Source organism: Prinia subflava, chromosome 3, assembly GCF_021018805.1.
Source record: "Prinia subflava isolate CZ2003 ecotype Zambia chromosome 3, Cam_Psub_1.2, whole genome shotgun sequence".
Taxonomy (NCBI): Eukaryota; Metazoa; Chordata; class Aves; order Passeriformes; family Cisticolidae; genus Prinia; species Prinia subflava.
The window spans coordinates 20,012,870-20,028,413 of NC_086249.1; the positions used below are offsets into that span (position 1 = coordinate 20,012,870).

The 15,544-nt window shown below is 39.7% G+C and overlaps 1 protein-coding gene across 6 annotated transcripts in view; it reads left to right on the plus strand.

The window, feature by feature from the left end:
* Positions 1 to 396: 396 nt before the first annotated feature.
* SPAG17 (sperm associated antigen 17) overlaps positions 397 to 15,544 on the plus strand; it is a 91,816-nt gene continuing 76,668 nt past the window's right edge. The window contains exons 1-3 of one of the 6 annotated variants that reach the window (XM_063394276.1): positions 397 to 630; positions 8,972 to 9,112; positions 9,905 to 9,964. In XM_063394276.1, the coding sequence (XP_063250346.1) occupies positions 538 to 630; positions 8,972 to 9,112; positions 9,905 to 9,964 (294 nt within the window). In that variant the 5' untranslated portion in view covers positions 397 to 537. The remainder of the gene's footprint in view (positions 631 to 8,971; positions 9,113 to 9,904; positions 9,965 to 15,544) is intronic. The other 5 variants (XR_010079965.1, XM_063394273.1, XM_063394272.1 and 2 more) reach the window with 5 other exon arrangements.

A 15,544-nucleotide genomic window follows, 5' to 3' on the forward strand; every position in this document is an offset into this window, starting at 1 on the left:
GTGGCTCGTTGTCCCAAAAATGATGATGAAAGTACCCAAAAGCCCCAAGAGAACACACAGAATCCTTCCGGTTGGAAGGAACCAGAGTGGATCATCTGGTCCAACCTCCCTGCTTGAGCAGAGCTCCTAGAGCCACATGGCACAGAGTTGCATCCAAATGGTTCTTGGCTATCCCCAGTGAATGAGGCTCCACAACCATTTGCAGTGTGCCGTCACCCGCACAGCAAAGTTCACACTCATATCCAGGTGCAACTTCCTGCGCATCGGTTTCTGCCCACTGCCTCTTGTCCTGTGCCTTGGCATCCCCGAGCAGGGCCTGGCTCCATGCTCCGACACCCCCTTTAGACATTTACAGACGATGTGCCTTCCCGAGGCCGAGCAGGCCCAGCTCCCCCGGCGGGGAGCTGCCTTTCCCGGTGGGAGCGATGCCGCCGGCCGGGCCCGGCGCTCCCCCGGCGGGCAGGCTCCGCCCGCGGGCGCCGTCTCCGGGGCGACGCGTGGGGCCGGCGGGGCCGCCGCTGCCGCCGCCGCACCGCCATGGGCCCCAAGGCGCCCAAGTCCCTCCGGGGTTCGCCGGCGTCCGTGGTGTCGAGCTGGGAGCCCGAGCTGGTGTCCGCCCGCCTCGAGGAGGTGAAGGCAGCCGGGGGCAGGGCCGGCGAGCAGGGGAAGGGGAGCGGAATGGAGGCGGCTCGGGCCGCCCGCCCGCCCCGGGGGTGGCGGCTCCGGGGGGCTCCAGGGTAGCCCCGGGGAGGGCCGAGAACGGTCCCGATGTGCGGCGGAGCCCCCCTGCCCCTCTGCCCCGCCACCGAGCGTGGCCCTGCGGGTTTCTTTGCTCCTCCTCTCCTCGGCACTTTCCTTTCTGGGCTCTGGGTGCCAAGTTTCGGCTCGGAGTGAACTTTTTATAAACTGCTGAACAGCGAGGTTTGATGGAGGTGCTGACACAGCATTAACCGTAGCGTTGAAAATGTGAGGCTGTAATTTTCCTGCCTGAGTGCAGCTAAAAGATACTTTTTTTCTTTTTCTTTTTTTTTTTTCTTTTACATAGTGTGAGGATCTAAAGGCATATTTAGGTTTCCAGGTTCTGTGTAAGCAATGTAATTCTCATAAATCTCGACTTGCAAGAGAGAATTCAGTTTCAAAGTAGAGTGGTAGTTTAGCAAACAATAATATTTATCTCACGTGTTTATCTAGCACGGCTTCTGCGAGTGAGATAAATTGCTTGGGTGGCTTCCTTGTTTTCTGGATTCCTGTTGTGCCTTATTAAGAAAAAAAAAAAAAAAAACCACCAAAAAACCCACCACCTTTTTTTTGTTTCAGCTGATGTGGGTTTATGGGAGGTTTTTGTTTGTTTTGTTTGTTTGTTTTTATAATATGCCAGCAGCACTAGTTAAATATGAGAAACTTAATTCACGGGGAGGCTTTTAAACTGGCTAATTGCTTTCCCTGAAAAAGCCACAGGTGTCCAAAAATCTCTTAAATATTTACTTGCTTTTACTACTTGCTTTTACTTTTATTTGGTAGTAGCTATATAATACAAGCTTAGCCAAACAAGACTACTTTTTGAATAGCTTAGGCTGTTGTTTCCCATTTTTCCCTAGAACACAGATTTTTCAGTAGAGTTCTAAGGTGCTTGAGCCCTTTCTTACTTGTGAATCTTGTCCCTACCCTTGGGAAACCTCCCTGAAGTGTAAGAATGGGGTGAAGGTTTAATCTCCATCACCTACTCTGTTCCTGGTCTTCCTCCACTGCTTAATAGCAAGGTGCCAATTAGTGATTATGGTTTTTTATGGTGGTGTTTATTGTGGCTGTGGATACTGTGCAGTGAATTCACTGAACAAAGTGCTTTGTATGCCCTGCTGCCTCTGCATGTAATTTATTACATTTCTTAAATGCAAACCATTTAATTGAAGTATTTTTAAAGGTAGGAAATAAAATGCTCAAAATTTAGGAAATGTCAAAGTTGGTAATTTTCTGGACCACACATTGAGGCAGATGGAAAAAAATGTTGAGTGTTCACTGAATAGGGCAAGAATTCTGCAGGAAGAAGTATGTGATCGCCTAATTAAAGATTATTGTAATGCCTATACCCATGGGGGCTGACTCGAGATTTCCTTGTTTCCGTAATTCTGGTATCATCTAGCTGCTTTCTGCTCCAGTTAAGCTAATTTCACTTTCTCTGCCGTGCTGTTCACAGAGCCTTGGGAACTTGGGAAAAGCTGTCCCCTTGCTGTGGTCAGCTTGAACTCGGGCTCTCTGAGATGCTGGGCAGCCACTGAAATTTCTTACTGCCAGGAGTGTTCTTGTTCAGCTCTTACAGCCATGGGCAAGAGCACGCTCGGTGCAAAATTGTCAAAGGCCAGCAAATCTCTTCTGAGCATGTGTGAATCAAGATTCATCAAGTGTGGCCAAATGTGGGTGTACATAATGTAAATAAACATGCTCTGTAAAAGCAAATCTTTGACACTAGTACAGCTCTGCTGCCAAATTTAATCCCTTCCTCTTGAACACAGAGGGCATTGAATATCTTAACTACTTAATCACATAGGGGTTTTTATTAAAGGATAAACATGATTTTTAAAAATCAAATCTCATTCTGCAAATAGTCTAACCACACTTTCCCTTCCCCCACGCACCCTACACCAGTAATCATATAACGTATGAAGTTTAAACTCAAATATATAAAGCTCAGGAGCTGAAAGCAGTCTGTAAAAGAGAGTGTTGAGCAGCTTGAATTTTAGATCTCACCAGACATACTGCACAAAACTTATTTCTCACTCGTCCTCAGTATTGTATATGAAATACCATATGAATCTGAAATGATTTGGGAGATGACAGGAACTCCTATCAAGTAAATAAATGTCTCTTCATAATTCATATGTAAAGAATTTTTACATCTTTTACTTGTATCAATTTGAAAAATATTCTTTCCCTTTGTTGGAGGAAAAAGGAGTTTACTAGAACTGGTTTTAAATCGTACCAGATAGACTGAGTGATGAAATTCCACATTTTAATGTGTTTATGACTTGCACTATTTTATTAGTTCAATCTATGAAAAGCATTTTACCAGTGCTGTTAAGATTTTTATGAACGGGTATACTAACTAAAATATGATTTAAATGGTATTTACTAAGCAAATAATTGCTTTTACTAAATGCACTGTGAAAACTGGCAAACACACAACTTAATAACACATACAGAGGAAATATGGATTTTCCAGAGCCCCACGTTATAGTTTATGTATATCTTTCTTGTTTGTAATGTGCTATGCAGAAGAACATGGAGTTGCAAACTGTATTTGCCTTCACATATTTATCATCTATTTTGATTGGGTTCACTACAGAATTAAATTGCAAGATATAAATTAAGATTCTTAAGTAGTTTTAAACTTAGCATGTGTTAAGTAGCTAAAAGGTGGTATTTGCTAAGTGAAAGGTGAATTCTGGTCAAATACAGCCCTTAATTGAAATAACTGTCATTTATTATTTGTTCTTATTAACTAGTATAACTAAGCATAGCAGCTGGAAGCCATGTTCTGTGCTGACTTTCCATCTGTATGATTTCTCTCATTTCAATGGCATTGTAGGGCCTGAAAATTGAACTTAAACCTTGTGAAACCTCTAAAAATATTCTGACTAGGACAGCTCCACTTTTGATTGCTATTCATATGACTTCTTCTTCAGAGAAAAACTAACATTCTGTTGAGCTTTGATACTCTCTCACGTGCCCATGTTGTACAGCAAAAGCTCAGGCTCTTAAGAGCAAAAGGCATTAGTAAATGTGGGTGTGTCAATCAACAGGTAATGAAAGTGGGTCTGCAGATTTCCAAGCAGTGATGTCCTACCTTAAGGCTACAAAACTCCTGATAAACAACCTTTCCAAGTAATGCCAGTAGTATTTACTGGTGTACAAGCTCCCTCACTGTTGAAGGCAAAGGGTGCTAGAGTTGCTACTACTCTAATTGTTCATAAATCACTGATATTTTTGATGCTCAGATGTTTTAAGTTTGAATTTTCAAATGGTTCTTCTCAGCTCTTACAGGTAAATTTGAAATTCTTTAATGCTGTAATGAAATTAACTTGCTGGTTGTTGTCCTAAGGGAAAAAACCAAAACAATCAAGCAAAACAAACACAAAACCCACAAAAACCAACCAAATAACCAAAAAAACAACCAAACAAAAACCAGTGAACCCCACAACATTCAGTACCACAAAAAGAAAATTACAGATACCCATCTTGTCTGGGAATGGGAGGAGGGTAAAATGGCTGCTTGATGCTTTTCTTGGCCAAAGAGACCTAGAAACTGGTACTGAAAAAATAAACAATATACCTGACTTGTTCAACTGTCTTCTCCAGAACTGCTGGTCTTTTGTGTCTGGGAAATGAAGCAGGGAAAATAAGATAAGTATAAAAAGGAGGAAAAAAAAATTCTGTGCTACATCTGCTTTTTTCTTCAATGTGAATTAAAGTTAGATATTTTCTTAACACACTTATACTATTCCAATACTACTGTGATGAAGATGTACAGGCAATGTCTGCTGGTTTTTAACATTGGAAAAATTAACTTTACAGAGGAACACAATGGAGCCTTGAGAGCAAAATCGTGAGGCACCTCATGTGTTTTGTGAAAGCAAGGATTTTGGACAACCATTTGCTGCTTACATGGAGCTTCCAGAATTAGGTTGATCTTGCAGATTTGGAGCCTCTCCAATAAGGGACACAGAAGTTTCCCACACAGATGGTTATTTCTAATACTGAGAGACTTCAGTGCATTTCAACTCTTGACATGGCCAGGAGTTTGAAAAGCAGGACAGTGTCATTTGTAACAGTGGTGGTCACTGGATGTTTTCCAGTGAGAGCCATCTGACCTGCCCTTAATTGGAGTGTGTTTCAGGTTGCTTGAACAGTATTCAGTTGCCAATGCCACATTTCCAGCTTCAACTTTTTTAAAATTCACATTTGAACCAGCGTTGTTGATTCTATGGGATATCTGTTCCCTGCATTGTGGTCTGATTTGTGCAGTCTGTAGTGCTCATGTTAAATTCTCAGTGGCAACCTCCCTAGACTGTTTCCATGATTTTCCAGTAGTTATTTTTATGGTTTTTTCTATCCTGTTCATTAAGCTGGGAATGTCATTTGAGGTAGCCTTAGGGTCACTAATCTATCCTCTTTCAGATCCTTTCTCAAGGCTTGATACTACAATAACATTTGAAAGAATAAAACTAAGTAGAGGAGCAGTTGTATATTGAGGGAGAAAATATTTTTAAAGTAACCATATACATTTTACTACTTTTCCTTCACATTTTTATGTTGTGATTTTAGGTGGTGAGCTGTAGAAGCAGGGTCTGTTTCTTTTCTGTCCTTTCAGTGCCTTGAACATTCAGGATACTGTTACAGGATCGATAATATACAGCCAGCATTGCAAAAATATTAGATTTTTAACCTCAGAAAACAGTCTAATCAATTAAACACCTTAAACTGTGTATTTCTGCTGCACATTGACTATTGACTTCAATTCATGTTTTCTTGTCTGGAAAATGATCTTTAAGGGCTTCAAAACCAGTCAGTCTAGAAATAGATGACATGCTATTAATGACTCCGGGAAGTCGAGATCATTATTCGCTGTGAAGATGTGTGTAGCTGCTTTGGATATTTACTAGCTACTTCCAGCTCTTATTCCCAGGCATTGCACTTTTTTTAGAAAAGCAGTTTCTTTTCTTCATTTAGTACTAGGGAGGTATAGGCTGTATCTAATTATAATTAAACTTTTGTGCAAAAGACCTTGTATTGAGCTGCAGATACTTCTGTAGAATTAAGTAAGGTTATCATTTTCACTACCAGTTCAGTTATCTTGTAGAGGCTCATACCATGTCTTTTGTTTTAATGTATTAGCCAATGGTTTGCCTATAGTATAAATATTCTCATAGCTGCTCTGTGGAGCAGCTTTATCACCTTGTTTCTTTGAAGCAGAGCATTTTCAGTGGGAAGAAGATGTGGTCCACTGATGATAATTTCTTCTTGGATAACAAAAACCGGGACTTGGATAATTTTGTTTGCATAAGTCTTTTTTTTTTTTCATACTCATTTAGCACGAGCAGGACCTACCCCGATGTTTTGCTTTGATGCTTTGTCACAGGCTGCTGAGAATGTGGGCACCACAGTGGAAATAAGGAAAATTCTCTTGTCTTAGAAAGACTTTGAGTACTTTTGTGAAAGAGGCTCAACCATAACTCTGAAAATACCTGAGAATTTTTATATGGGCTAGAGGATAAGAATTTGGAGGAGGAATCTGAGGATGGAGAAAGCCTGAAGTCGGATTAGATAATGAAACTGGAGACTAGCTGAAAAATGAGACAGAGGACAAGAACTGGGGAGCAAATCACAGTTGAGGGAAACATTAAGACAAGTGGTGTAACCCAGGTGAGGAACAAAGAGTGGAAGAGGAAGGAGACATTAACCAGGAACAGTTGTGACCAAGGGGTGGAAAAATCAAGGAGAGAGAGGATGATAAGGAAGACAGGTTCCACAGACATTGCAGTTGCAGTGATATTAATCAGTGCTAAGCAGGTTTAATTTGTGGGCAGCAAGCTATCAGCATGCTTTAAGGAGGAACTAAAGAAGGCATAAGACAGGGGTTTAGAACTCTCTGATAGATATTTTTTGTATATCTGAAGAACTGCAGGAATCTGTGGGAGTAAGCTCTGTATTGCTGCTGGACCATGCTTACCATAGGATCCTGAGTAGAAGCTGACATTCCTGATTCCTGCTGCTCTTGAGCTTTCAGCATCTCTCTGTGGGACTTACTGGACCTTGTTTCCCTCTCTTGGTGGTCCTCACTGAAGTGGGCAGTGTAGTGATAACAAATGCTCTATTAGTTCATGCCACAGGTAGATGGCTATTCGAAAGATTCCATGTCTGCTGGTCAGCACTGGGAACACCAGGATACTGCCACATGAGAACATTTCAATCTCAGTTCTGAGAGCCTAGAAAATTATCCATTTCCACACAAGTATGGGTATCTAAATACTTGCTGTTCAAGGAATGCTGAAGTTTTTACTGTCCAACTCTTGGCAGGTATCCAGTGATAGCTTTAATCCAGATTAGCTACAACTCCTGTGCATGTTGACAATATTGGAATACCTAGAGCTCTTTCGCAGTGCTGTGCACCAGTAGCTATCTTGCAGCTTTAGGCGGAAAGACTTAAAAGTGGCAAATTAAATTCAGTGTACTTGGTGCAGTCCTCACTACTGCTGTCACTTCTCCAATGAGCAGTGTCTGCTCCCCAGACACTCATAAATTCCACCATGTTTGCACACTCCTAGAGCATCAGTGATGTGCTTAATCCCTCCAGCACTTCATAGTTTTAAAGACTTGGGGTTTATTTTGTGCTGCAATAAACTATCAAGGAAGTTCATGATGTATAGAGCTGTAGGCACCCTTTTGGATTAGTTATCTGATGTGTAACTCCTTGCAGTTTCACTTAATGAGCCAGGTGATCTTTACATGTTTTTTATTTTTCCAAATATTCTGTGGTTAGAAAAATGGGGCATACTCATGTGATGTTATCCTTTGTTACCTTAAGTGTTTGACAAACTCTTTCCCACCATGCAAGCATACACTGTTTTGAAACTTAAGTCACCTGTGGCTTTCTCCCATCCTAAGCCATCAGTTATTTAAATTGCAGACATTTGGGTAGGCTTTTTACCAGCTAAGAAAAGGAACAAATGAAGAAGGGTACTATAAAACTGGAAGAAGATGCTTCTCTTGCCATCTGAGTCTTTTTCTTAGAATGGTCCTTTTTTACCATTACTCAGCTCAGGTTTTTTTCCTATTCCTCAAGGACTTTGTATGTAATATAAATATATGAAAATATTCAATATCCTAAATTTACCACCCTGCCTTAAATCTCTTAAAATCTTTCCTTGCTATGATGCAAGGACTGTGACTTGCTTAGCCTGGTCCTGATTAATGTGACTTTCATGGGACTGCCTTGATCTGACTAAAACTTTTCATGTTTACCTTTAAGCAGCTGCATTTGAAATGTTGCAGTTTACACATGCAGATATGCATTGAAAAAAATAAATTTGGTGATTCTTGTACATCACAACCATTACAAATGCACCTAGTTCAGCCATCACTAATAAAGAATACTCTAGAGTGAGATGTAGATGTGCTCGAGATAGCGACTCACTCTGCAAAAAGGATTTCAGTAGGAATATGAAAGAGAGTACCAGTAAAAGTTGCTTAAATTATATAATTTTTAAGCTTTTGTGGATGTACATCACTAAATAAAGTGTTCCAGTCTTCTCTTGTTCTGCATTTTTTTAGTGCTAAAACATTTTTTTACATTACAGTAATGTGTATGCTACTGCAAATGTTTGAAAACTGTTTTTAACTTAATATTGTAGTGTACAACTCTTCATTGGTAAGTCATTTTTCTTGATTCAGAATATTTAGTGAAACCCTGCAGGAGTCATACTATGCATAAATATACCTTCATAAAACATCATTAAAATAATGCTACAATGTATCTGGGCATTATCTAATTCACAAGATGAGGGAGCTAAAAATTGTTGGGGTTTTTTTCTACGTCAAATAATCACAGTAATACATACATTCAAAATTCACTTCTTGTTTGCTCCCTGAACTGTCAAATCTGCAAATGCCACTTAAAAGTTAGTACATCTTTGTGAGATGCCAATGCATCATTTGCCTGCAAAAGGGTTTAAGGCTGTTGGTAAGCACATGTGTTTTCCATAGCATAATGCTGCCACCTGATGGCAGAAAGAATTGGGACAAAGTAGGAGGGGCTTTTTCGGGTTGCATGCAATTCCAGTGTGATTAATACAGTGATGTTTAAAAGTCATCTCTGCAAGATTACTCTTTGCAACTGCAGAGAAGAAGTTTTGTTGGCGTGAGCTTTCATATTTACTTCATATAAATATTTACATAAGTATTTTATTTTGGAATGTAGGATGACTGGAAGCCTAGCATCGCTTTCATTGTTGGGACCAGGATTGAGGATGAAATCCACACCCAGGCCCTGGCTCTTGCTGTGCAGGTGCCACTGCGAAAGCTCTTCAGCGTGGTAACGCGTGAAGACATTTACAGACAGGTATTCCAAGAAAGTAACTTTTAATCATGGACCAAACAGTTGATGTCACTTCTAGATCCTGCCTTCTTTGGTCTCTGGTAATGAGAAACTCTGTGGAAGTTTCAAAAATTACACTAATTCATTAAGGTTGGAAAAGACCTTTAGGGTCATCGAGTCCAACCTTTGAACACACTTTATCAACTAAACCACAGCACTTAGTGCCTCATGCAGTCATTTCTTGAATACTTCCAGGGATAGTGACTACCACCTCCCTGGGCAGCCCATTCTAATGCTTGACAAACTTTTCTGTGAAAAAATTCTTCCTGATATCCAGCGTGAACCTGTCCTGGCACAGCCTGAGGCCATTTCTTCTCATCCTGTCATTTGTTGCCTGGGAGATGAGGCTGATCCCCACCTTGCTACCTTTCAGGGAGTTGTAGAGAGTGATACGGTCTCCCCTGAGAAATGGATTTCTCCAGACCAAACAGCCCCAGTTCCCTCATCCACTCCTCATAGGAGTTATTCTCTGTACATTTTACCAGCTTCATTGCTCTAATTCATAGGAGTTTAAAATGGGGAGAAAAGCTTATGGAATAAGTTGCTCTGCCCTGCTCCCTGTAGATGAAGTTTTGTTTCAGACTTTTCTTCAAGGTGCTGATCAAAAAACCTCCCTCCCTAAGGTACAGGGTTGCCATAAGATGATTCCTCACTGTTTTGGATCATGAATGTAGTGTTTGCAAAAGGGAATGATGAGTAAAGTACTTCGGGTAAATATAAAATCTTCTCACAGTAGAATGTTTTATTTACTTGCAGATTGCAGAATCTGGGGGTCAAAAGGGAAAAAAGGCTAAGAACGTGCCTGTGTTCTATGAGGTAGGTTAAAATATGTATTGCAGAGCCAGTGCTCTTTTACACTGAAGTGTGTACAGCCATGTGGTTTTGTTATTCATTCTTGAGTAAATGCAAATTTGTTGGATGTAGCTGGTAAAAACATTCAACTATCTAGATACTTAATTGCTTGGTTTTTGTGATACCAGCAATATTCTGTTGGACTGCTGATTAAGTGATGATCAAAACATGTTTTCAGGGATATGAGTTTCATTATTGAAGGGTATATTACATGGTCATATTTTGATGGTGATGTCTCAAATTACAGAAAACCTATCAGACTCTTCTGTCTTAGATGCTCCCAATAATTTAGAAACTTATACCTTCATTTATGGGTATGCAGTCCCCTATATGAAACACTATTCTGTGTGCTAGTACCCATTCTAATCTCAGTTTGATGCAACCTGATTCATCTAATGGGCTATGCCAGCAGGGTTTAGAATCATGCTTAGTACAAAGAACAGTTCCTCCTACCCTGTTAATGTTTTACTTACAGCTTGTGAGAGGTGATAAAATCCTGCTATTAATTAGAAGATTGTTTAAAATTTTCTCAGGTAGAGTTTACGGTCCTTACAGACCTGGAGCGTAAAGAATTTTGGATCCCTCTAAAAAGACTTTGTTTGTGTTTTATTTCTGCAATGACTAATAAACTTTTTATGTGTCTCGGGTTTTGGTGGACTTTATAGCAGTCCTTTTTACCTACGGTCTGTTTTTCAGTAATGCCAGGCTACTATCTGAACAAGTCCCTTTGGAATTATTTACCACTGACAGGACTGTGAATTTTATGCAATTACCCCTCTCCATTTAGGACTAGCCTCCCATGCAGACTCACCTTTATATTACCTGGTATGTAAAATTTCTTCAGTCCTACTTGACAGAAGGATTTTGAAGCCTAGCTCTAAGCAGAAGCTTTGTGTGATAGCTGTATTTAATTACTAAGAGCAATTTTGCTTGTGAAGTGGACACTTATTAAATTCCAGCTGTCAGTGCTGTGTCTCATTAGCTACTTACTTTACTCCTCAAAGACATTTTTTTCCTCTCCTCCTTTAACACAGAATATAAAATGCCTGTTCTGACCTTTTGCTTGGACTCAGTTTCCGTTCAGGCTGTAGCAAATTAAAAGATCGATCATGTTGCCACAGCATTAAGATCCCACCTCTCTGGGCAGGGTTTATTCCTGAACATTCACATACATTCCATGTGCAGTTTGAGCAGTCAAAGTTTTCAGTGCTTTCACCACTTCCACTAGCAAAGATAAACAAATACAGGGTTGGCACAGAACACAGGGCTATGAAAGATTCTTCTGAGAGGAACATTTCTACCATTGCCACATACAGTTCTCTGCGGCAGGATTCAACATGCTGCCCTTTCCACAAGTTTCCATATTCATTTTTAGAGGTACTGTGAGATTCCTGACGTTTAATGGTCTTTGAACATATGACATGTACACGTGTGTGAATTTAGGACTAATGACGTGCATAATAATGTGGTTATTATTGGTGTTAGTAGTAATATTGTTATCCATGCCATTGGTCTTACACTTTGCATCCACTGAAGTGTAGGAGTTTTAATAAATTTCATTGCAGCAGTTTGCAGTGCCTAGAAGTCAAGAACCTTTAACAAACAGCTTATGAGACATTGCAAGCTAATTATATATAATACTAAAATAATTCTTGCTGTCTGCTCTAAGTTATTCCCCTTCAGGCTTTCTATCATTTTATTGTTTTGTATCTCATATCATTCTTATTGTACAAAGTGAAGAGGCTCGGGGCAGGGTTTATAAATAACGTAACTAAAAGATTTCCAAATCCAGGAGAATTAGGTGTCTAACACCTTTTTTGACTCTTACATGACTTGATGGGGGTAGGAGACCTGCTTGATCATTTTGTACTAATTCCAGCACATAATTGAATGATGATAGGCTTATTCTCTCCTAAAAACGCTGAGGAATTAATTTTTTCTCTTATATATAAAAGGGAAAATGTTATGCTTCCTGTAATATATCAACAGATTTCATAATTTATCATGTACAATTTTTTCTAACAAGACCTACAACTAAAAATATATGTATTTTATCAGCAAGGTGTGTATATTTATTGTTTGCACACCTGTTTGTTGGGTCAGTTCTCTATTAAGGTTAATAACATTGGGTGTAATTAGCTATTTTGCCACTACTAAATATGATGGTGTTGTTAAGAGCTGATAATCGGGAGACGTCTCTGCCCAAATTAAGGTGCAAACAAGACCACATGCCAAAGTCAATGGTACAGATATTATTTAACAATGAAGTAGAAATAGAAAAGAGGGGAGAGAAAGAGAGAGTTCAAGTAGAAAATTACACCACCTGTGGATCCAGCAGCATCCTGTTAGTCCTTCTCCACTCCGGACTTTTTGGTGAGGAGGATCCCAAGGTCACTCAAAATTTTTCATTATCTCTACATCTTAGCAAACAAAGGAATTAATGCTTGTTGGCTACACAGTTCTCTTATGCTATTGGTTAAATGATTACCTCACCTCTAATGCTGGTTACTCTGCATACTCAGTATTTCCTCTTCTCTTGAGTCGCAGGGTTTCTGGGATAAGTGTTCACAACCTTCCCATGCCAGAATTACCTTTTATCCAGTTGGAGCTGATTTCAGCACATTTGCTGAGTTGGATGACCTTGTAGCACATAGATTCCCCATTTGTGTCCATTACCAGTGATACATTGTTTTCCCTAGGCTTTGTTAACCTCCCCTGAGGTCTGAGCTAGCACCTGGACAATAGTACCACCTTTATCTTATGTTGTCTACCTTCCAAGTTTCAGGTATCCAGGGGAATATTTAGGTGGGGCTTTGGTGGCCGTTGGTGGCCGCAGATACCATCTCTCCCAAACCTTGGGGTGATGTTTGTTTGACTGGTGATCTGCCTATGAGCAGTTACCTCTTTACACAGTTTGCCACAGTGGGAATTTTTGTCCAGTATGTTACCCAGGATGTGCCAGCCAGATCTTCCCTTCGCCAGGCCTGGAACTAGCACCATCCTGTCACTCCCTTCTGTGCTAATCTCACGGCAAAATCCTTCTATAGCCTTAACAGTGTTTGAGACAGGCAACTGTGCTCATTAAGTACTTACAAGTGTTCTAGTTTCCAAACTTTGAATTTTGAAAATCTATTCAAGCATTTCTCTTTCTTGTAAGAGTTATTTTGCAGTTTTGTTGGACTTACTGGGGCAGGGAACAGAAAGTTGCCTTTGTGTTACCTGGGAAATTCTGAGAAGGAATCATGTCCCATACTAATAAGGAAACAAGCTGGAGCTGCAAGGTAATACCATGGTGATTATGAAAGCAGATGGAGGCTCATGAAGCCCCTTCACATGAGATGACTGGAACAAGATGGATAGTGTTGCTCGAAATGAACAGTTGAATAAGGGTCATGGCCATGAGAGAGGGAGGGATTGGAATGAGAGAGATGTGGAAGAGTTTTGTGGTTCTGTCAGGTAAGCTGAGTTGCCTGGGGAAAAGGTTCATGGAAAGATGAAAAAAGCACAACTGGTAGAGATGAGAGCAGTTTTGTTTGGTTGTGGATTCCAGAATGTTGCCTTTAAAATGTGTCTTTGTGCTTGAGAAGTTGGCAGAACTAAAATCTTGTAACAGAAGCATCATTCCATGCTGCTCTGGCTCATCTCTGGGACGAGTCATCCTGTATAACCAAAATGGTGTAATTAAAACTATTAATCTTTATTCTACCACCAGACAAGAATTAATATATTAGTCATTGTTTCTCCCAGAAAAGTTTCTGCTGTAGTTGCCGAACTACAATATTATCAGATCAGATGCCAAATGCAAATTGTGTCCCATTCTCATCCTGGAATTCCATGAGACTGCAGCAGCATAAATCAGTTATAAATAAGTTTTTCTCAGCTGTTAATCACCAGGTTGATAACTAACTCTACTGGCACCTCCTGCATTTTCAGGATGGGAGGCAGCAGGAGCAGTGTGCAGTGCATTCTAGCATTCCTTCCTAGACTTATGATTCCATGAGGACAATTATAGGTCAATACAAGTTCAAAAAGGTCCTGGGCATAGCAGAATATATATGTGTGTGTGTATAATTATTATTAATATATGTATCTATGAATTTTATGTATATATATCTCCCCTAACTTGCAGGAGGTAGGAGGAGGAGGTGATTGGAGAAGACATTCATATTAGAAAGGAAAAGGTAAATGAATTACCTAGGCTTTGGACCTCAGATGTGGAAGTGGAAGTGGTTGATGCAGCTGAAAGTTGCCAGCAAATAACTTTTTTTCCTTTTTTTTAAACCTACACCCTGTGTAGGTTTAAATTATGCCAACGCAATGATGCCGGTTTCCTCCTCTTTTTCTTTCCTATCCAAGACCACAGAGTTTAGGGAATTCTGATTTTCACTGTATCATATTTTCTGTTTCAAATAGAATTGCAGCCTTGCTATAGAAAGCTATTCTCTTTGTGAAAGGGCCTCCTTATTTTTTTTCTTTAAGAGAACAAAATAGAATTGATAATTATTTTACCCTCCTATTTACTATCTTTTGAATTCTCTTTTAGGACATTAAGGAAATAACATCTCCTTTGTTGTTCTGCAATGATCAGCACAACATTGCCAGTATATACATTATTCTAATTTCCCTTTTTAAAGTATTGGTGTGATATTTTCTTTTATTTGCTGTAAAACTGCCCTTGTTCTCCAAGAGTTGGTTAAAGTCAATACTTGTAGTCCAAAGAGTTCCTCAGCTACCTGATTTTATTACTTTAATTACATTTTCCAGGTCTACTGATCCTAGCTTTAAAAGCTGCCTTTTTGCAACTTTTGATGAAGCTGTAAATAATTGCTTTTAATGAAATGAGACAACCATATTATCCGTGGAGTTTTTCTGAACACAGAGCAGAATAATTACTTATTAGCCCTACTTTTCCTACATCTATATTTAGATAGACTCTTCTGTTGTTTCAATTTAATACAAGACCAATGCCATGTTAATGATTTTTTTTTCTCTGACACAGTTAAAAAATAAACTCATCCATATCTATGCTGGCATCTGTTGCCTCTTATTTTTTTCCATTCTTCATTGAGCCTGAAATAGTGGTGACTTTTAAATTACACTATCCAGAATCTTGTAATCCCACGTGGTTTTATGTGAATTATCTCTGATATTCAGATGATGAGCAAGCAAACATTAGATTTCAAGTCACATGCTGTAACTGTAAATATTTAAACAGAAGATAAAACAAAATGTTGACTACAAATCATTCTACATTTTGTCATCACTGGGTGAACACAGGACCTCTTTGATTCTCCTGTTCCAGATCTGCATGGCAGATTGTTTTCGTACAAAACCTCACTTTATCTTACCTCCTTGCCAACAGGGAAGCAGTGTCAGCTCAGAAACCTCAAACCTGTGGAAAGATAAAAGCAGGAGAAACTCCACGCTTACTGTCAAGATACATGACAGCCAATTCTTATCACCAGGCATACTGAGATATTAACTAGTTGTGCTGTTCTAATAAACAAACCAAAGAGATCCCCAAACTAGATCCCTCTATTGCCA